Source organism: Protomyctophum parallelum, assembly GCF_964188405.1.
Source record: "Protomyctophum parallelum genome assembly, chromosome: 5".
In the NCBI taxonomy this organism is placed as follows: Eukaryota; Metazoa; Chordata; class Actinopteri; order Myctophiformes; family Myctophidae; genus Protomyctophum; species Protomyctophum parallelum.
Genome location: NC_139702.1, coordinates 43,616,658 through 43,640,631, shown reverse-complemented (window position 1 = coordinate 43,640,631; position 23,974 = coordinate 43,616,658). Strand labels below are relative to the sequence as shown.

At 43.0% G+C, this 23,974-nt stretch overlaps 1 protein-coding gene across 1 annotated transcript in view; it reads left to right on the top strand.

Moving 5' to 3' along the window:
* The first annotated feature begins 4,938 nt into the window (after nt 1–4,938).
* Nucleotides 4,939–23,974, top strand: part of spock3 (SPARC (osteonectin), cwcv and kazal like domains proteoglycan 3) — a 33,877-nt gene continuing 14,841 nt past the window's right edge. Inside the window, exons 1-2 of the mRNA XM_083765901.1 lie at nt 4,939–5,093; nt 5,360–5,491. Coding sequence (XP_083622027.1) covers nt 5,067–5,093; nt 5,360–5,491 — 159 coding nt within the window. The 5' untranslated portion in view covers nt 4,939–5,066. The remainder of the gene's footprint in view (nt 5,094–5,359; nt 5,492–23,974) is intronic.

Sequence of the window (23,974 nt, the reverse complement as noted above, 5' to 3'; positions counted from 1 at the left end):
CATGCCCGTATGGGCCTCATGGTTACAGAAACAGGAGATAGGCTCCTGGCCTCATGGCTCGGCAAGGCTTACAGTATTGGCCAGACCGATGTTTGGGCTCTACAAAGGCCACAGAGCGCTCACAACCTCCTGCTGTTCCAAACACAATGTCCTGAATATACCACCGCCACCACACACACTTCCTTGCTGGAGTTGTGCGGAAGCTGGCAGAAAACATCAATGAATTCTGTCCTGTGTGAGTGTGTGCACGCATTGCGTGTCGATGGACACTTAGCAGCTTCAGTCACATGGCCCATTCTGATTCAATGCATCACACTCTATAACGCAGTCATGTGTGTGTGTGTGTGTGTGTGTGTGTGTGTGTGTGTGTGTGTGTGTGTGTGTGTGTCCGAGTGTGTGTGTGTGTGCTACAATTTGACTTTCAAACGTCTGCGCTTAAATCATGCCTCCTCTTCACGCATACATTATCGTGCACACATGCACGCACTCACACACGCAGGCACGCACGCACGCACGCAGGCAGGCACGCAGCACGCACGCACTCGACACTTCCAAGTAAGAAAGACTGCAGTCTTTCATGACGGCGAAGATGTGAAGCTGAGGACAAGGTTGGTTTCTACAGCAACTGTATGCATACTAATGCCCTGACCTACCTGGGCTCTCCGAAGAGCCTCTTAATATAATGAGCTCTAAAAGCTCTCTTTCTGTCCCATTCTCTCTCCCACATGCTCTCTCTCTCTCTCTCTCTCTCTCTCTCTCTCTCAGTCACACACTTCTATTTGACCATGTCCCTCCCTCTGTGTCTGCCCCTCTCTGTCTTTCAGTACACTCCTCTCTTTTGCTTTATCTCTTAGCCTCACTTCTCTTCTCCCGTCTCACGCTGTTCCTTTTTGCCTCGATCCGTTCTCTGTACCTGCTCATCGTGGACTGTACTGTACCTCTCTTTCTCTGCATGACTCCCTCCGCATTGGTGGGAGGAGGTTCATCATTTATAACATGAAATCTCACAATTATTGCAGTGGAATAGGCTTTGATTGATTGATTGATTGATTGATTGATTGATTGATTGAATAGTCCATTAAACATAAATGGGTGTCTGTACTGTACTGTACTGTACTGTACTGTACTGTACTGTACTGTACTGTACTGTACTGTACTGTACTGTACTGTACTGTACTGTACTGTACTGTACTGTACTGTACTGTACTGTACTGTACTGTACTGTCTCTCATCATGCACCCATATGTGCTACACCGTAGTCTGTATACTGCACTGTGCTGTGCTGGAGTAACACTAAAAACTACTGGTTAGTGGGTACACTAAAAACTCAGCTTCCCGTCATGCACCTGTGCACAGTGTGAAGCTCAACAGCGCCACTTTCTCACCTGTTGGTACTCTAAACTAAACTAAAATATAAAATATTATATAATAATAATATAAATAATATAAAAACCCATATGTGTTTTCTATCCCCACAAATAACCAATTTTGATCAGGCTTTCATATCATATGGGTGCTTTAATGGAAATTGCTCTCAGGAACAGCTCAACTGATTTTCTCCTCATTGTGATGTCATCAATGTCACCCTACTTTGTATAATTCCTCCTCTTCTTCAGTTTTCAGTTCCAAATTTGCATTTCCACTTTGCTTACAATGTCCACCATTGTTGATTTTCCAAGCTGGCATGGAATGGAGACAAGCCTGGTTTTATCTAGCATCAGTATTATTATGACTCAAATATTACATAATCTGCGTACCTGAGGACATTGTGGTACTGCAGCTAAAACTGCTCTCAAAGTCCAGAAAGAAATGACAAGGACTGGTTATATCAGAGTGGTGATTGAGGCTTAAACCATTAGAAATAACTTTGAGGGATATAGACAATATGATATTAAATATTAAAAACAGTTTTAAAATGCATGTTATTTCTGCTTTAATGTAGTTTGCAGGTCATTCCATGAATCTTGGTACCTTGCATTTGGGGAAATTACTTGACTGGGTGTGGTAGGGTTCAGAGTCCCATTTCAGAAATTAATGATGAGTTGTATTTAGGACACTCTCCAAGCATGGCTTTATACACGTACAGGTGCCAATGCAGTTCTCGTCTCTCTGTCAGGGAGGACCATCCAACCTTGTTATATAAGTGAGTGATTAGGTGATATAGGTGAGTACCATAGCTATCACCTGTAATAAATCTAATCGATGAGTGATAAACAGAGTCTAGGGATTTAAGAGTGAATGCTGCTGCATGTCTATAGATTATGTCCCCATAATCCAAGACAGCCAGGAACACTGTCATGCCTCAGCTACCCTCTTTCTGCTATGTATACAAACAGACATACAAGACAGCCAGGAACACTGTCATGCCTCAACTATAAATTCTTTCTGCTATGTATACAAACAGACATACAAAGGGACATGCACACATTGCTGATCCTTGGAGTGGCTGCGACACTCAAAAAAGCCCTTGCGGTCTTCCATGTATAGGCCCTAATATGCACCTGACCTAATACACACTCCTTTGTAGAGACTTTAATCTGAAACACCCAGAAGGTCAATTCAGCGAATCCTCCTGCTTGCCTCATACATGGAGCGTTATTATAGGACTCATACAGTAGGCCAGTGGTTCAACCTTTTCTGGCCCACTTGAAAATGAAAATGCCTGCAGCCCACCCATTTGACCACTTAACACGTATACAGCAGCTTATCAGCTGCCATGGTTAAGTGGTTAGATGCGTATGATAGTGATCGATCATAACATGCTCTGAAAATGCACGCCATTTTCAGGGCATATATCATATCGATCAATCGATTATGCTCCGGACAGCCTCAATGAAGCTAACATAGTATATAGGCCTACTTTAAGTATTGGTATCAAAATGAACTCTCTTTTTTTACATTAATGTTATATTATCGTTCGTGTTTTGCCAATTATTTGGGGGCTCACTTGCCATATTGAATGATTGATTGTATTCACACAGTATGAAGAATGGGTTAATTTCAAACGAAAGCACAAGTCAATACAAAAACAGACACAAGGTTAAAACCCAGAAAAAGCACTATTAAAGACTTGTTTACATCAGTGTCCTCCATTTTCAATTCATCAGAGCATTTGATCATATCCTGGGGTTGGTAGAGCCATGCAGTGTCACATAATAGGCTGAGGAAGATGTTTGTGCTTTTCTGTGGCCCTCCTCCTTGCCCCTGGCCTACACAACAGAGAGTGGTTCCAGTTCCACCCCCACCCCCCTGTCCCCCCACCCACCACAAATCATCCAGAGTGGGCCCATTAAGTGCATTTCTTATGGAAACCATGTTATCTTGACTCCAGGCATCAATTTACAGTCCTGGGCTAACCTTTTTGCCTGGAATGCCAAGTTTAAACGCTATAGTCTCACGACTCTGTATAGCATTGGTTCCCAAAGTGGGGGCCGGGGACCCCCATGGGGGTCCTTGAGGGAGTTCCAGGGGGTCCCCAGCTAAATGATATAGTTAGGAACCAAATGGACCCTTATGGGTCTTTAACTCGGAGAGTGTACAAATGTAACCAAACGGACCCATTAGTACACTCTCAGAGTTAAATTAACATTGATTTTACACTATATACATTGGGGTCCCAGAGATAGAAATGCCATTAAACATAGGGGTCCGTAGCCTAATGCATGTCAAACTGCTGGTGCTTGAAATTAAAATGGTTGAGAATCACTATTCACTATACTGTCTAGAACCGTACAAATGTTCTCTCATGGGGGTCCCTGGCATATGTCTTCCAATTGGGGTCAGCGGGATAATTCGTGTCAATTTGGGGGTCCTTCGTGAAAAAGTTTGGGAACCACCAGTGCACTAGTATTATAGGCTGTACAGATATAGACCTATAGTATTAGTATAGTTAGGCTGTACAGAGTAGACCTATAGTATTAGTATAGGTATAGGCTGTACAGAGTAGACCTATAGTATTAGTATAGGCAGACGCGTCACGTCTGCACCCCCAGAGTTGACGCGGCTGAGTATAGGTAGGCTGTACAGAGTAGACCTATAGTATTAGTATAGGTAGGCTGTACAGAGTAGACCTATAGTATTAGTATAGGTAGGCTGTACAGAGTAGACCTATAGTATTAGTATAGGTAGGCTGTACAGAGTAGACCTATAGTATTAGTATAGGTAGGCTGTACAGAGTAGACCTATAGTATTAGTATAGGTAGGCTGTACAGAGTAGACCTAGTATTAGTATAGGTATAGGCTGTACAGAGTAGACCTAGTATTAGTATAGGTATAGGCTGTACAGTGCTTATAGGTACAGAGCCAGGCCTGAATTCGCTACCATGTGATTTGCTGTAATCAAATCAAAAATGGAGGAGAAAGAAAAAACAGGAAAAAAGCACAGCAGGACAAAAACGCGCGCGCGCACACACAAAACAAACGTACCGGTATACTATAGCCTATATATACGTATACTATACGCACGCGCGCGCGCAATATGTCATCACACAGAGCTCATAATATTATAGACCCGTTATCGCAAGGAAACACTTTTTTGCAGCTCACTGCTGCTGCTAATGCATGCCATCTCTCTCTCTCTCTCTCTCTCTCTCTCTCTCTCACACACACACACACACACACACACACGCACACACACACACACACACACACACACACACACACACACACACACACACACACACACACACACACACACACACACACACACACACACACACACACACACACAGCCTGCAATCATCACGAGCGTTTTGTCCGCACTGTAGAGAGAGACTGGAGGAGTGATCGAAAGCTATAGGGGGGGGGTGGGGGGGGGGGGATAGAAAGGAGAAGCGTGCGTGCCGTGCCGTGCGCGTTCACGCCTTACTGCCTGCGCTCGCCGCTCAGAGAGAGAGAAGAGAAGCCGGTGCGGAGGGGAGGAGAGAGAGAGAGAGAGAGAGAGAGAGAGAGAGAGAGAGAGAGAGAGAGAGAGAGAGAGAGAGAGAGAGAGAGAGCTATTATCAGTGACAGAACACGGTAGCGAGCAGCAGTGAGCAACACACACATACAGTCGGAACAAGCTTTTCATGCGACAGCAGCACAGAGACATTAAGGTAAGGAAAGGGAACGTCACATGGATCCTCTTATTAATATTATCCATTCAAGACGAATCGCTTTAAATGGTGAATGTAGGCTATAGTGTATACGTGTTGTTGCTTTCCCCGTCGCTGATCTGCAGTATAGCCTGCTATATCTTTACTATACGATCCCCGTTGTGATGATTCGCTGTCCCCGGTGCTGTTTTCGTTCGTGTGTGTGTGTGTGTGTGTGTGTGTGTGTGTGTGTGTGTGTGTGTGTGTGTGTGTGTGCGTGCGTGCAGATGCTGAGCGTCGCCCTGCTATGTGTGTGTGGTGCCGCCGTCGCCTTCGGACGGGTCTCCGCTCGCACCGACAGCAACGGCAATTTCTTGGACGATAAGTGGCTGGCGGGGAGATGGGATAAATTCAGAGATGTAAGTCACTATATAATATAATATTTCATTCCATGTTGTTATTATTATTATTATCACCTCAACAACGAGCCTTAGTTGTGATCCTTCACCATGTCTCATTCATTCCTATAATACTTGGCCCTGATTGGTGAGGTGTTGTTCATGGGCGCCCTATACGGCGAATGATCACGCGCGTCTCGTTTTCTTGTTGTGTTCCAAAGCAGCGTCACGGGTCTTGCGCCGTTATGTCGCTTGTTGTCACACAGTCTGCACACACACACACACACACACAAGTTCACACCGTGAGACACACTGTCACACACACACACACACACACACACACACACACACACACACACACACACACACACACACACACACACACACACACACACACACACACACACACGCACGCACGCACGCACGCACGCACGCACGCACGCACACACACACACACACACACACACACACACACACACACACGTATACACATTACACATGATCCTTCTTGTCAATGTGTGCGGTTATGATATGATTGCAGAGAGTCTGCATATAGCATCGAGGAGATATAGCCAAGGCCTCAAATATAGCGTCAAAATATAAAATAAAATGTGTGCGAACTAGTGCACAATGCTCGACGAGGGATCTGCAGCACTTATCCATGTATACTTTACTGATGACTGAGTAGCCTATACCTGCAACTAGACCAAGCAAACACACAGTCAATGTAAAAACAACAGTGTCAAAACTAGCATATACTGTAGGTTAAGAAAAGAAGAGTGTCATGGGAAATATCTGTCAGAATGGCAGGTTGTCATTCTACAGTGTAGAAGCTACACTATAATAGTTCTGCATGCATGTGTGGGTGTACAAAAACATGCGTGCATGCACAGTGCACACACACACATGGTGGTGGTGGTGTGTGTGTGTGTGTGTGTGTGTGTGTGTGTGTGTGTGTGTGTGTGTGTGTGTGTGTGTGTGTGACACCACCGGTTAGTCTTGGCGTTGCAGTCACATTGGCACTGGCCTTCAGCTATAGGTGTATACAGTATAGGCTACACTAGTACAGTACAGTACAGTACGGTCATCCGCAATTAGCCTGACGTGTTTATGTAAGACCAGTATACTCGCTCAGCATGTAAGCTCCGCCAGGCTGACCAGACCTGCATGGCTGTCAGTGCACATTCTGCACAGCCTCTGATCTCTTTCAAGCCACCTGTTATGGTCATGAAATATTAATGAACGGATATCCACATGCATTACCTCCAGAAAGACAACTTTTTCATTGACCGACTTTTATATTTCATTGTTGAATTTAGTAGCCTACCTGTAAGAAAATATATATTTTGTGTGTGTGTGTATATACAGACAGTATTCTTTCCCCCCACATATAAACCAGTAAAATTCCCTGGGGGCGAGAAGTGACGCGCGCACACATCCACCTGGGTGACAGCAGACTGCTGGGCGAGCGCTGGGCGCTTTGGCATGGGGGTGGGGTCAGATCAACATATGGAATGAATTCTGTACTGGCCATATGTGGAGCGTGTCTTGAGTGTACAGGATTTGATGAGGTCAGATCAATTATGGAATGTCAGAACAGGTCAGCTCCATATATGGAGATCTAAGGGTGGCAGCGGGGGGGCAGTGTCTTGAGTGCTTGAGTGTACAGGGTTTGATGAGGGGAGTTGCTGCCTGGCTCCATATATGCAGATCTAGGTGGTGATCCAGTCTTTATGGCTATCTGGGGTTTGATGAGGTCAGTGTCTGTCGTGATCTTCATACATGTAGATGGCCATATATGGTGCATATCATCTCCACATAAATCACAGTTTAGATTTAGATCAGTGGAACAGAAGTGAACTTGGAGGTGTTATGCAGTTGTACACAGCAATTTACTGCCTCTATATGCTTCACGTCTATACATAAACTAAGTATTCACATAAATGGTATTTCATCATGCAAAAAGGTATATAATTACAGAATATATCACGTATAGAATCTAGCCTGTAAAGTGTACAGTACGCATAGAGTGTGAATCATTGAACTCTGGAGTTAAAGTAAAGCTGGTGTCAGATGGGTAGTGGGCTTTTGAGATGTTCAAGTGGGCCCAGAAAAAGGGCCACTGCTCTGTGACCATACAAGGCTGCTTAAAATCACAACTCTTCATTCGCTATAAAGAGTCATGGTCATCAGCTTTATAGCACTCAGGTTTCAGGTCTTCCAGCTGGGCGTTTACTCTGAGACACACAGGATATCCTCATGCCTGCCCTGTAACCACACATTTAATGGGTCTACACACAACTAACAGTAAAGACACATGCACTACGCACACACACACATATACACACACACACACACACACACACACACACACACATGCAAAACAGGAAACGGTGTTGGCTCTGTTCTGCCTTCTGCACAATGTACCGCGTTGGACTTCCATGAAAAACAACAGCTATTAAACACACAGTCTCTAGCGATAACAATAGGGTTTCCTTTGATATCAGCTGTAATGAGCGTTGCCCTTCACGAAACACATGTTTGTGTCTTTGTTGTGCATGTGATGTCAGAGGTGAGAGACAGAACGAGAGAGAGGACTGTGAGATGTTTCGTAAAATGAAGCGTCTTTATTAATATTTCTTCATATAAAACCCTTTCAAACTGGGAAAGCATCTGTGTCCTTTTATCCTTCATGGCTATTCAAAAACAGCAGATGTACAAGCGCACAGCGCGTCACTTCGGCGAGCTTGCAATTTCTGAACATATTTGAAAGGTCTTGAAAGTGTCAGAACCACTGATTTGGACGCCATTTGTATATAGTATAATCTGACTCAGATCTCAATGGGTTAATATTAAAGTAATTATTTGATGATGTCCTAGCTCTCACAGCAGTCTCTGCATGCCTCTCAGTCTTTCCCGTCATCACACGACAAAATGGTAAATGGTGCATTTATATAGCGCCTTTATCCAAGGCGCTTTACATAGATTGTGCATTACATTCACCCATTCACACACACATTCACACACCGATGGCGGAAGAAACCATGCAAGGCACATCAGGAGCAATTAGGGGTTCAGTGTCTTGTTCAAGGACACTTCGACACTGACTCTGGGGGAGCCCGGGTTCGAGCTGGCAGCCTTGCGGTTGCCATCCGGCCACTCTACCCCTGATCCACCGCCACCACCCCCCCAACACATCACCAACGCATCAACCTATCACAGGCCTCGTATATATAGCACCAAGCACATTACCAAATCATCAACCTGTGATGTGGGACCGCATCATGTGACACACCTTAGGCCAAATTGCTGCACAGGATCTGGATTATGCAAATAATAAATGTAGTCAGGAGGACCCAAACATTAGGCAGGAAATGTGATTGTGGCACTCTGCTGATTAAGGAATGAACTCTCTGTGTCTTTGAGATAACCGTGAGGGGGAGAGAGAGAGAGAGAGAGAGAGAGAGAGAGAGTGTCACACAAAAAGAGGAGTGAGAGAGAAAGATCAAAAGGAAAAGGAAAGAGGAGAGCAGGAGACATGAGAGAGCTGAGGGACTGAGTTAATACAATAGAGGGCTCTATAAATATCACACATGGCAATGAGGAGACACTCTACCTGTCTAGCACAAAGCGACAGAGAGAGAGAGAGAGAGAGAGAGAGAGAGAGAGAGAGAGAGAGAGAGAGAGAGAGAGAGAGAGAGAGAGAGAGACAGAGAGACAGAGAGACAGAGAGACAGAGAGAGAGAGACAGAGAGAGAGAGAGAGACACAGAGAGAGAGAGAGAGAGAGAGAGAGAGAGAGACAGGCAGGCACACAGACAGAGGCAAAGAGAGCGGCACATGGAACTGTAGTGGAATAATGCAGGGTGTTGAGTTGAATGTGACTGTGTTGTTCACATCGTTGTGTGTTTTAACCTTGAGGCGCCAGACATGCACACCGTCGAGTTCCAGCACGAGCCAAATTCTGTGTGGGTTGTGTGTGTGTGTGTGTGTGTGTGTGTGTGTGTGTGTGTGTGTGTGTGTGTGTGTGTGTGTGTGTGTACAGTACAGTTACTGTACAGTACAACTACATGCATGTGTTACGAGTCACTTGTGAAATGAGAATGTAGCTTACGTAATAATTGTTTAGTTCCTGTTTCCAGTGGAAAGATGTGATATAAAGCACCCAGACATGAAGAAGTTTCTGTTTCAGGTCTGTCCTTTTTTACGGTGCCTATTTATGATCATTATCAATTATAGTGTACTGTAGAGATGTAAGTATATGGGGGCGGCGGTTGCTCAGGGGTAGAGTGACCGGATGGAAACCACAAGGTTACCAGTTTGAACCCGGGCTCCCCCAGAGTTAGTGTCGAAGAGTCCTTGAGCAAGACACTGAACCCCTAATTGCTCCCGATGTGCAGGTTGGTGCCTTGCATGGTTTCCTCCGCAATCGGTGTGTGAATGTGTGGGTGAATGTAATGCACAATCTCTGTAAAGTGCCTTGGATAAAGGCGCTATATAAATGCACCATTTACCATTTATATATGATCAACATTATTCATTTCATAAGAAATGAAGGTACATTTATTAAAAACTAAATGTCGAGGCATGGATATTTCTTTAGTAATGAAACTACGACAAATACATGGTATGACATTGTCTTGTTGTTTTGAGGAATTCTGCTATCCAGAATGGATTTCGTGAGGCGACTCCTATGCCTAGTTCGCCTAGTACTCGATATCACTTTTTTTGGTTTATGGATCACAATAGATAGCGTTTAAACGTGTTTTGCATGCCCAGAGGGTAGAGTACAGTTTATCTTTTTGAAACCAGATATTCGTAGATATAGATCAGTCATACATTTTCTGAGAGTAGGAAACAAGTGGATAAGCCATTGCGTATACGATCGCCCCGAGCATGTGAGATAAGACTGAAATGGCCAGCCTGCGAATATGGTCCAATAACACAGGAGACAGAGATGGAGCCGTATCGGAGAGTGGATCTTGAGTGCACTGACTGTAAACCTCGAGATCTTTTTTTTTTTTTTTTTTTTAACATATGTTTATTCATTTTCTTTACAGTACAAATAAGTATTTTCAAAACAATTGACATATATATTTTTCCCCCCACATCCCCATGGCAGCACACATATAAACAAAATCGCATCACAAAATGTTTTGACAATAATAAATACAGAACAAAAATAAATAAATAATGACATAATGGAAAATAAAACACATTACATACAGTTAAACAAACAAATGCCCAATGTCCGTCACAGTTCCCTACCCCCACCCCACAGCTGACTACTCAGTTAACCACTATACATCCAAAGCCTCGCTTAATGAAGTCCAAGAACTTCTCCCATATCTTATAGAATACCGCAGGTTTCTTCCTAATTACATATGTTAGTTTCTCATGTGCCAAACTTGTTGTTAAGTTCCTCAGCCAAAAGCCGATCGTAGGGGCATTGACATTCTTCCAACATAGCGCAATTGAGCGTCTGGCCTGTAACAGGCAAAGGTCGGTCATTATTTTTTCATTACTATTTAGTGTACAATTGAATGGATAAATACTGAGTATACATAATTTAGGACAAAGAGGAACTGACGTAATCTGAGAGACATAATGGACCACAGACCTCCAGAATGTTTTAATCTCCTCACATTCCCATAAACAGTGGAACAGTGTACCTTTATGTTCCCCACATTTATAACATAAATCAGGAATGTTTGGATCAAATTTATTTACTTTCTCCGGGGTTATGTAAATTCTCATTATCCAATTATACTGAATTAGTCTTAATCTAGTATTAATATGTGTTTGTGCCTTGGAACATATTAAACCCCAATCAATTTCAGAGATTTCCACTTGAAGGTCCTGTGTCCATTTTTGTCTTATTTTCTCAGAGTCATCTTTATGAAACCCTTCTAGTATACCATACATTTGTGAGACCAACCCCTTTCCTATACAATCCTGTTTGGAAAACCTCTCAAGCACGGTTAAAGGAGGTAGTTTTGTATTTTTGACACATGTAATAATAAAGTTTCTGATTTGCAAGTATTTAAAGAAGTGGTTTTGCGGTACCTCATATCTCCTCCTCAGCCCCTCAAAAGACATTAGATTGCCATTCTCGTATAGATCCACCACTTTCTTTAAGCCTTTATTGAACCATAATTTAAATCCCAGATCCCTTCTAGCTGGAATAAAATGTTCATTTCCCCAAATCGGTGCAAAGCAGGACAGCTCTGGGGTGTTTCCCATGAATTTATGGATTTCAAACCATATATTTATAGTATTGATGACAAAAGGGTTAGACACACTTTTCCTTAGGTTTTTAACTGGAGCTGAGTATAGCAAGGAATCCAGAGATAGATCTCTTGCGGATAGTTGTTCAATTTGGACCCAGGATGGCTTAACATTTCCAGTGAACCAAAACATTGAAGCGCGTAGTTGAGCCGCCCAATAGTACCACTGCAAATTTGGGAACTGTAAACCCCCTCTATCATATGGCAAATATACAAGAGAGAGTCTAAGCCTGGGCTTTCTATTATTCCAAATACATTTTGTAAAAAGCTTTTTTATTCTATTGAAAAAATGTAGTGGTGGAGCCAATGGAATTGACTGGAAAAGATAGGAATTTTGGAAGTACATTCATTTTAAGAGATTTTCTTGTTAGATTTCGACAATTGCTGTGTTTGCACAGTAGCTAAAAGCTCATCTAATCTGTAATCAATCTAATCACTGTCTCCTTGGATTTACATTTGATATGGTCCTGTCGCAGAGCAACGCACTGCAGGCGCACATCGCTAAAATGCACTAAGAAAGGGTTCTGGCCAGTGATGCAGTTAGTGCTGTCAGGTGGCAGAGACGCGGCCTAGGGCAGTGGTTCTCAAAGTGGGGGTCTGGAGACCCCCAGGGGTCCCAGAGATAGAAATGCCGTTAAAATGGGTGTATGTAGCCTGTAATGCATGTCAAGCTGGAGGTTCTTGAAATGGAATCGGTTGAAAATGACTGCTAGAGCCTTACAAATGGGGGTCCGCTGGCTTAATGAAAAAGGTTTGATAACTAATGGCCTAAGCCTAGGCTCTGCTAGTCTATTGCACTGATACCATCATAGCACTTCAACCATTCATTCTGTCCTGTTCACTAGATTAGACCTTGGCTAGCCCACAGCACAGCAGAGTAAAAAAAAGAGAGAGATTTACATGTATTGCACAAAGATAAACTGCGGTGAACCGTTGACAAAAAGAGCCAGAGTCATTAATTCTAAGGTATTAAGCCAAATTAATGGCATCTTGAGACCAGTCCAATTTGGATTGATTCCACCACACTGTGATTAACCTCCTCTCCTCTCCTCTCCTCTCCTCTCCTCTCCTCTCCTCTCCTCTCCTCTCCTCTCCTCTCCTCTCCTCTCCTCTCCTCTCCTCTCCTCTCCTCTCCTCTCCTCTCCTCTCCTCTCCTCTCCCCTCCCCTCCCCTCTCCTCTCGAGAAGGTACAGAGCTTTAGGCCATTTTAGCTCCAGACGACGTCTTTGTGAATGTGTTCTGTTCGTGTGAGTGTGCACACTACTGTAACCCATTCAAGTTGAACCCATTCATGGCAGGAACCCCTTTTGGTGTTTTAAGCATTATGTTATACATTAGCTATTGAAAAATAGCAGATCTGCTATTTATAAAAAAAATTGAAAATTTGTCGCAAATCTTTGAATATATATTCTTTCAGAGCGAACATTTTTAACTTGAATCTTTGCTTCTGGGGAGGTGGGGTCCCTGGAACAACATATTTTGAGATGGGGGTCCGGGGGCCAAATACATATGATTCTGGGGCTCCTTAATTGACATGAAATAGTTTCAGAACCACCGATATAGAAACATAGGTTTTTCAGAAAACTTTTAGGATTTATTTAGAAGACATAATTTATTTTTTTAGAATCGGCCACAGTCCTCCTAAATGGGTTAAGCATGACCGGCAGCGTCCAATAATGAAAATAGCTAAGTAGCCTTTGCTGTGTTTGGCAGACAGAGCCAAGGAATCAGGACAACAATGAGAACGGGGCCTGAAGTTAAATCACTTGCAACCTGCCTTCTGGATGTCTTCCAAAAATATATATAAAAATTTTAAAACAACATTTCAAAAGATTTCCAAAAAGAGCAAAAATAACATATGCGCAAGCTTGTAGATCAGCTACAGAATATCTGCTATTCCTTCGAATATAGGGAATTTCAGTTTATTTATTTTGTATATAGGGATTAATTGAGAAGGAAGGTGAAAGTTATATAGAAAACAAGTCAATACATGCATTTGTGTGCACATGGTCACGTATATACTAACTAGATTGTCAATATTGTATTTTATAATATCTATGTTTGAATGTGGAACAGCTTTCAAAAGAGTCAACAAGTTGGAAAGATTTGGGGTTTAAATTGTTTTGAACGAATACAGGAGTATGTGCATCAGTAGGCGTAAAGGACATAATTATTTTCTTTTTCTAAGTCTGCATCTGCACGAATCACAGTTAGGGTATCGTCAGGATCGGACCATATTAATGCACGGATATCGGCCAAAATATCAATATGGTGCAACGTACATGCCTAATACAGTACATAGGCCTATACATGGACATGTGTACTTGCACATACAGAGGTGTACACATACTGTACACACACTGCTCTATGCTAAACTGTGGATGGATAAAGAAATTAAATAATAGAATGTCCATTTAGGGTGAATGAGACCACTCACTGACCATAATTATCATCGCTAGGCTACGTATTGAACAGAGTAACACTATGTAAAGCATTTGATAATATGGTGTTAACAAACATATTGTGTGCTCTGACTTATGGTGCGTTACCAGCTTAAATCAACATCATAAAAAGGTAGAAAGGTCGCACAAACCAAGAAATACATTTCAAGAGGTTCATTTTGTCTATCTCATCATGGGTTAATGTGTGTTAAAGTGTATTCACTCTCACATTGGTGCTTCAGTGTTGAGCCTGTTGACATCACAGTCAGATTTAAGGAGCATTGAATGATGCCTTTGGGAATCCGTTTAGATATAGAATTGCGTGTGTGTTGCATGTGTGTGTGTGTGTGTGTGTGTGTGCGTGCCTTGGTGTGTGCATGCATGTTCATTCCATTAAGGAATCAGACCTGCAGGCCGGGACTTACATGGTTTCAACCATGGAGTGGTCTTGTCCCCCATAATGCAATTCTGTCATCTCAGCTTGTAGCGCTGGAAGGCAAAAACAGGAACAAAAGTGTATGGCTTAGCGACAGTGTACCTTTTTCTAGCCTTCAGTAAATGGGCTCCTTCCACTGAATGTGTGTGTGTGAGTGTGCGTGCGTGTGCATGCGTGCGCGCGTGCGTGCACATTAAGTGTGACAGAGCGTGTTCCGCAGTCTCTTGTGAAGCATATAAAATATCAAAAAAAGAGTCAAATATACATAACATTCCCAAGGATGTAGCTACAGTCAGTCACATGCATAAAGTGTGTGACAGGTCAGTATAGCAGTGGGTGAAAATAGTGGAGAGAACAGATTATGGTCAAAAGTGCAGCAAGTTAGACACCCTTCTGACTCCGTTGCCAACCTTAAAGGGTGCGATCTCATGTATTTATGATGAGATTTGTTGTTTGCGCCCAGAGTCTTTGGACTCATTAAAGGCTCGTTGGGAGGTGGATATTGGAGAGGAGATAACTGAGGAGGTTTGGGATACAATTCTACATCGGGTACATGGGTCCTCTATTTGTGCGAGGCATGCTCTTATTCAATGTAAATTACTACACCGTGTCTACTACACCAAGGCCAGGTTGTCTAGAATATATAACGATGTGTCTCCTGAGTGTGATAGATGTCGGCAGGCTCCCGCAGACCTCATTCATACGTTCTGGCTCTGCCCTTCTCTGCACAAGTATTGGACCGATATCTTCAATTCCTTATCAAAGATAGTCGGGCAAAGAGTGGAGCCCACACCTTTGGGGGCCCTGTTTGGTGTTTTTCCCTCAATACCGTCGCTCTCCAAACCAGAGAGGGATGTTTTGGCCTTTGTCACTTTGTTAGCGAGGAGACTAATTCTGACCAACTGGAAATCGCCCACTTCCCCTTCTCACACTCATTGGGTTAGGGACACCTTGTACTGTGTAAAACTGGAGAAGATTAGACACTCCTTGAATGGTTCTTCCGATAGGTTTGGGAGGATATGGGGTCCATTCTTTCAATTCATTCAGGATTTGAATCCATCTCTGCTTGGGGATGAGTGAGGTCTGCTGGACTTTTGTTTTAAAAGTAGCTTAATATACTGTGATTGGGTTGTATGGATTGTACTGTATCGGATTATGGATGTATCATGTACCTATGTTTATTTTTATTTTTTATATAGGATGTTGTGTACTGTTTTGTCTGTTTTTGTCTGCCTTTTATTTTTCAACTTTTACTGATCAATGTATTTAAGGTTTGTCTGTCTTGTTTTCTGTTGTCCTTTTTCTTTGGGGTGAAAATTCAAATTCAATCTTTTATGTCATACTTATGGGGTTTATTTAAGAGAAGCTGTTAATGTCAATTATTTCCTTTTCAAACTCTATCTCAACAATGCTTCTGTGAAAAAACCAATAAACAAAGTTATAAAAAAAAAAAAGTGCAGCAAGTAAGTACAGTGTGCATTATGTCACACACATACATAAATATGGGTGAGAATGTACAGTCGTGTGGCAGCCAGGGCTCAGAGCCTGATGGCTTGCTTAGTCAGCTTGTTTGGCATTTGAAACTGTGGTATTGCCTAATACAGGTGTGCCATTATATCGATAGCGCGATACTTCCTCCCGCAATATATCGTATCGTCCTCCCAATATGGTGTACCCATTGTTGTGGACAGACAAGTTGTGGACAAGTTGCAAAGTTGCAGTCAGTGTTTTACTGTTTGGAGGAGGCAAGATTCATGTACTTAATTGGCCAGTTTGTGACACAACAAATCTTGTAAGATTTTGGAATAAATACATAATTCCGATTTTTGCATTTTATGGTTATCTTTTTCATTTTCAGTTACAGATATCGTGATATGTCGTTGATGAAATCTCTTGCAATATATCAAATATGATGATATTATCATTGTCGAGGGCCTAATATCGCCACAGACATCGTATGGTGAGGTACACATATCGTCCCACCCCTGCCTGCTTCAAGGCAGAGGAGTGAACTGATTGTGGCTGGGGTGGTTGGTTATATTACGTGTCTTTGTTGGCCCACTTATAAGGCCTATTCATACTCCAGTTTCATGTGATAAGGTGACCACCTGAAAACTACAACATGACGTCACACCGTGGTGGTAGGCACCCAAACACATCTCTGTTTTTACTAAAACTACAACATGACGTCATACCGTGGTGGTAAGATAAGCACCCAAACACATCTCTGTTTTTACTAAAACTACAACATGACGTCATACCGTGGTGGTAAGATAAGCACCCAAACACATCTCTGTTTTTACTAAAACTACAACATGACGTCATACCGTGGTGGTAAGCACCCAAACACAGCTCTGTTTTTACTAACAACTGGTGGTCACCTTATCACCTACAACTGGAGTATGAATAGGCCTTTAGCATTGGCTATATGCACCGCCTGGTGTGCCGTACACATGTACCTTAGAGTATATATTAATAGAGACCGGATTTCTCCTCCCATCCACTTGCATGAAGTTGCTCAAAAGCGCATGAGGCGATTTCACTCTTCTTTCCGATAGAGTGCATCGTACAAGGCAGTTATCATAAAGTCCAAAAAGCAAACCTTTCCAGAAGAACAAAACCAATAACCAGGAACTTCAGGTTACAGCTCAGAATAGCAGATATTCTGTATCTACAAGCTTGCGCATATGTTATTTTCGCTCTTTTTGGAAATCTTTTGAAATGTTGTTTTTCATTTTTTATATATTTTTTTGGAAGACATCCAGAAGGCAGGTTGCAAGTGGTTTAACTGACAGTGGCCTCAGTTACATGCGCATCTATTCAGAAGAGAGATTCATACCCAACTGCATTCCTATTCCTCAATTGTTTGCATGACCAAAGCATTCATTCGGAATATAACTTTGGACTATAGAGATGGCCAACCCATAACCGTTATCCCTTAAGAAATGAATAACCGACAAACACTAACAGCTTTTATCTGCAACCCCACACGACCTCCACCCAAAACAACCCAAAACTAAAAAAACACAGCATGTGCTAATGGGTAAAATAGCACATAAAATGTCTCCAAATGGCCATCCCTGCTTGGACATAGGGCATAAAGCACTATAGTCTACTAAGGGCAGACATGTGTAAAATAATACATGTATTCCAAACGTCCAGTAGCATTCGGAATAAAGTGTTTATATGGTGATCTATACCGATTCAAACGGTATATACCACCCCTCCAGACCGTAATGAAAATTCATTCGGAATGGGATATTCTATTCCAATTGAGGTGTTTACATGAGCATTTTTATTCTGATGACTGGAATGAATCCATTCATTCCGAATGAATGTCTGCATATAAATGGGCCCAGTGAGTGTTTGCAAAGAGTCCAGTTATATAGGGAGCAGGTAAATTGGCAAAGTGTTCACAGGTGGGCTGACGAGGGAGTTGGAGACAGGTGAGTTAATGGGACTGCAGAGTGGAAAAGAAAGTGGGAGTGGCCAGCAGGGGTGACAAGGTCTGTGGAGAGCCAGACCTTGACAGGTATTCTCCATATGCAGACCGTGGCCATCTTACCTTAAGTTAATGGCAAGGTGCTACCTAGCTGCAACATCCAATGGCAGCCCATTCATCCAAACAGAAAAGTCCTATCTGATGGTATTAAACAACGTCAACATTGCAGCTGTACGGAAAGCTTGAATTATTCTCTTTCTATCCTCAAAGTGTTTGTTTCATGAAAATCCACTGTAGACATGTTACTACATCGAGCTACTTTGTGTCTTTGCAGGTGATTCTTTTTCCAAGTGCTGGAGTTTGGAAGTGCTCGTTAGATAGCACTCAACTGTCCTGTGTACCACCTTTTTTGAATTAGCACATAATGCAAGAGGCAGCAGGACATTGCTTTACTGGAAACGAGTGCTTCCAAACTCTGATGGAAACATGGCCGCGGTCTGCAAATGGGCAATTGGCTACTGTTCCCATATATACCCGGCAGGCAGCTCGTCAGGATGCTCTCGATCCAACCCAATCCACTTAATTCACAGAGCACATTTAAAACAACAGCGTTGAACCAAAGTGTACTGTACAGTCATATATAAAATACAGTAAATACTGAGAGCAAAACTGTCTCACTCTGGCCTGAGTGTGCCATGCCTGGGTCAGGTTGCCTCTCCCTGACTTTTCCCCCTCTGTTGTCTCCCCTCCCCTGGCTGATTGTGAGACTGTTTCCACCTGGGTTACTAAGCTGAAGGGACTTTGGTTAATGGGTTTGAAGGTACATTAGAGACACTGTGTTATTGGTTAGGTTGCTCGATTATAATGTGCCTTGTTGTTGCCTGTGCGCTCCGAGTGTTCCTGCTGTTACGTTTATGTTACGTTTGCCCTAGCTCTGATCTATAGCTCTAATGCCGTTGCATTTAGAGCTATGTTGCTGTCGACCTCCAGCACTCGCATAAATGCAGACCAGCCTCTCGTCTGTGGCGTAAATATAAATAACGTTCTTGCTACTCACCAATACAAAGGTGGCTTGTGTAATTAGAAAGCCTACTTTCCTTAGTGGACACACTCTGAGCCCCCCACCACACGTATAAAATGCACTTTTTGGCCAGATTTCTTTCGCTGGAAGGAAAATCTTGTCTATGAGGTTTTCTCTTGGCAATATCGGTAGAGGGTGCAGTGGAGTAACTAAAACAAAAAGCATTTTTCGTGACACTCACCTTAGACAGAGGGAACGACAGAGAGAGAGAGAGAGAGAGAGAGAGAGAGACAGAAGGGGAGAGAGCGAGAAAGACTCCCTGACAATTAATCCACTGATGTCACACTTCTAAGAATACGATGTACTGTACTGTACTGTTCCAATAGCTGGTGTGCATTGTCTACAGTTTCTTCACCGCTGGAAGAAACTGCAGTCACTCAATGTTAATAGTATTTGTAGTAGAGAACAGTAGCACAATTTGAAATTTGCACCCTATGGCCAGAATAATAATTAAGTCTGTGTGTTTGACTGGATTGCTGAATTCCTACAATGCCCATAATGCTTTAGTGCACTTCCCCTCCTTGTGGAGAGAGGGGAGGCTGCATGGAGGTGTGACTTTGTAGTCCAGGAAGGAAGTGAGACCACATTTTCATGACAGGTTTTTGGCTTAGAGTATATATATTAATAGAGACGGCACCGGATTTCTCCTCCCATCCTCTTGCATTAAGTTGCTCAAAAGCGCATGAGGCGATTTCACTCCTCCTTCAGTTACAGATATCGTGATATGTCGTTGATGAAATCTCTTGCAATATATCAAATATGATGATATTATCATTGTCGAGGGCCTAATATCGCCACAGACATCGTATGGTGAGGTACACATATCGTCCCACCCCTGCCTGCTTCAAGGCAGAGGAGTGAACTGATTGTGGCTGGGGTGGTTGGTTATATTACGTGTCTTTGTTGGCCCACTTATAAGGCCTATTCATACTCCAGTTTCATGTGATAAGGTGACCACCTGAAAACTACAACATGACGTCACACCGTGGTGGTAGGCACCCAAACACATCTCTGTTTTTACTAAAACTACAACATGACGTCATACCGTGGTGGTAAGATAAGCACCCAAACACATCTCTGTTTTTACTAAAACTACAACATGACGTCATACCGTGGTGGTAAGATAAGCACCCAAACACATCTCTGTTTTTACTAAAACTACAACATGACGTCATACCGTGGTGGTAAGCACCCAAACACAGCTCTGTTTTTACTAACAACTGGTGGTCACCTTATCACCTACAACTGGAGTATGAATAGGCCTTTAGCATTGGCTATATGCACCGCCTGGTGTGCCGTACACATGTACCTTAGAGTATATATTAATAGAGACCGGATTTCTCCTCCCATCCACTTGCATGAAGTTGCTCAAAAGCGCATGAGGCGATTTCACTCTTCTTTCCGATAGAGTGCATCGTACAAGGCAGTTATCATAAAGTCCAAAAAGCAAACCTTTCCAGAAGAACAAAACCAATAACCAGGAACTTCAGGTTACAGCTCAGAATAGCAGATATTCTGTATCTACAAGCTTGCGCATATGTTATTTTCGCTCTTTTTGGAAATCTTTTGAAATGTTGTTTTTCATTTTTTATATATTTTTTTGGAAGACATCCAGAAGGCAGGTTGCAAGTGGTTTAACTGACAGTGGCCTCAGTTACATGCGCATCTATTCAGAAGAGAGATTCATACCCAACTGCATTCCTATTCCTCAATTGTTTGCATGACCAAAGCATTCATTCGGAATATAACTTTGGACTATAGAGATGGCCAACCCATAACCGTTATCCCTTAAGAAATGAATAACCGACAAACACTAACAGCTTTTATCTGCAACCCCACACGACCTCCACCCAAAACAACCCAAAACTAAAAAAACACAGCATGTGCTAATGGGTAAAATAGCACATAAAATGTCTCCAAATGGCCATCCCTGCTTGGACATAGGGCATAAAGCACTATAGTCTACTAAGGGCAGACATGTGTAAAATAATACATGTATTCCAAACGTCCAGTAGCATTCGGAATAAAGTGTTTATATGGTGATCTATACCGATTCAAACGGTATATACCACCCCTCCAGACCGTAATGAAAATTCATTCGGAATGGGATATTCTATTCCAATTGAGGTGTTTACATGAGCATTTTTATTCTGATGACTGGAATGAATCCATTCATTCCGAATGAATGTCTGCATATAAATGGGCCCAGTGAGTGTTTGCAAAGAGTCCAGTTATATAGGGAGCAGGTAAATTGGCAAAGTGTTCACAGGTGGGCTGACGAGGGAGTTGGAGACAGGTGAGTTAATGGGACTGCAGAGTGGAAAAGAAAGTGGGAGTGGCCAGCAGGGGTGACAAGGTCTGTGGAGAGCCAGACCTTGACAGGTATTCTCCATATGCAGACCGTGGCCATCTTACCTTAAGTTAATGGCAAGGTGCTACCTAGCTGCAACATCCAATGGCAGCCCATTCATCCAAACAGAAAAGTCCTATCTGATGGTATTAAACAACGTCAACATTGCAGCTGTACGGAAAGCTTGAATTATTCTCTTTCTATCCTCAAAGTGTTTGTTTCATGAAAATCCACTGTAGACATGTTACTACATCGAGCTACTTTGTGTCTTTGCAGGTGATTCTTTTTCCAAGTGCTGGAGTTTGGAAGTGCTCGTTAGATAGCACTCAACTGTCCTGTGTACCACCTTTTTTGAATTAGCACATAATGCAAGAGGCAGCAGGACATTGCTTTACTGGAAACGAGTGCTTCCAAACTCTGATGGAAACATGGCCGCGGTCTGCAAATGGGCAATTGGCTACTGTTCCCATATATACCCGGCAGGCAGCTCGTCAGGATGCTCTCGATCCAACCCAATCCACTTAATTCACAGAGCACATTTAAAACAACAGCGTTGAACCAAAGTGTACTGTACAGTCATATATAAAATACAGTAAATACTGAGAGCAAAACTGTCTCACTCTGGCCTGAGTGTGCCATGCCTGGGTCAGGTTGCCTCTCCCTGACTTTTCCCCCTCTGTTGTCTCCCCTCCCCTGGCTGATTGTGAGACTGTTTCCACCTGGGTTACTAAGCTGAAGGGACTTTGGTTAATGGGTTTGAAGGTACATTAGAGACACTGTGTTATTGGTTAGGTTGCTCGATTATAATGTGCCTTGTTGTTGCCTGTGCGCTCCGAGTGTTCCTGCTGTTACGTTTATGTTACGTTTGCCCTAGCTCTGATCTATAGCTCTAATGCCGTTGCATTTAGAGCTATGTTGCTGTCGACCTCCAGCACTCGCATAAATGCAGACCAGCCTCTCGTCTGTGGCGTAAATATAAATAACGTTCTTGCTACTCACCAATACAAAGGTGGCTTGTGTAATTAGAAAGCCTACTTTCCTTAGTGGACACACTCTGAGCCCCCCACCACACGTATAAAATGCACTTTTTGGCCAGATTTCTTTCGCTGGAAGGAAAATCTTGTCTATGAGGTTTTCTCTTGGCAATATCGGTAGAGGGTGCAGTGGAGTAACTAAAACAAAAAGCATTTTTCGTGACACTCACCTTAGACAGAGGGAACGACAGAGAGAGAGAGAGAGAGAGAGAGAGAGAGAGAGAGAGACAGAAGGGGAGAGAGCGAGAAAGACTCCCTGACAATTAATCCACTGATGTCACACTTCTAAGAATACGATGTACTGTACTGTACTGTTCCAATAGCTGGTGTGCATTGTCTACAGTTTCTTCACCGCTGGAAGAAACTGCAGTCACTCAATGTTAATAGTATTTGTAGTAGAGAACAGTAGCACAATTTGAAATTTGCACCCTATGGCCAGAATAATAATTAAGTCTGTGTGTTTGACTGGATTGCTGAATTCCTACAATGCCCATAATGCTTTAGTGCACTTCCCCTCCTTGTGGAGAGAGGGGAGGCTGCATGGAGGTGTGACTTTGTAGTCCAGGAAGGAAGTGAGACCACATTTTCATGACAGGTTTTTGGCTTAGAGTATATATATTAATAGAGACGGCACCGGATTTCTCCTCCCATCCTCTTGCATTAAGTTGCTCAAAAGCGCATGAGGCGATTTCACTCCTCCTTCCGGGTAGGAACAGGGTGCATTCTGGGATGGATTGGGCCCAAACACATGAACGCGCTGCCGTTGACTATCATTGCACACGTTCACGTAATGAAACAGCGTTCATGTGTCATCATGAACGTGCGCAATGATAGTCAACGGACCAGTGCGTTCATGTGTTTGGGCCAGCGCTGCAAGTACTTTCATATTAATTTCATGTAAAGTGATTTTAATTAATTACATTCATGTTTCATTATGAATTTTAATCACCGGCTCTATTAGTAAAATCAGTTTATTATCTGTTAATTAACATGTCTGTTCGTTAGGTGTGATTCTAACGCACGCACGCACACACACACACGCACACACACACACACACACGCACGCCCCTGACAGGTGAAAAGAAGCAGCTTGGACTCCTCATGCATAGAGGGAAGCATGAGGTCAGTTTGTTGCTCTCCCCAGGTTGGCAGAGGAAGTGTAGCGCCCAAGATTACATTCAGGCCCCCAGTAAGGCTATCCAACATTGAAGATGCCACTACCTACTGGTGAAATGTGGAATTGCAGCACTTAATGGAAGTGGACGGACGTTCATGACCTCACGTGAAAAGCCCGGACCTCAAAATTGAGGTCCCGGGCTAGGCTAGGCTAAACTTCCGCTTGCTCGAGCCAAAATTACCAATTACTCTCACATACAGGATTGCGTGTAAATCCATCTGTTTGCATTTGGATGTGTCTCTGTGTCTTTGTTTCCC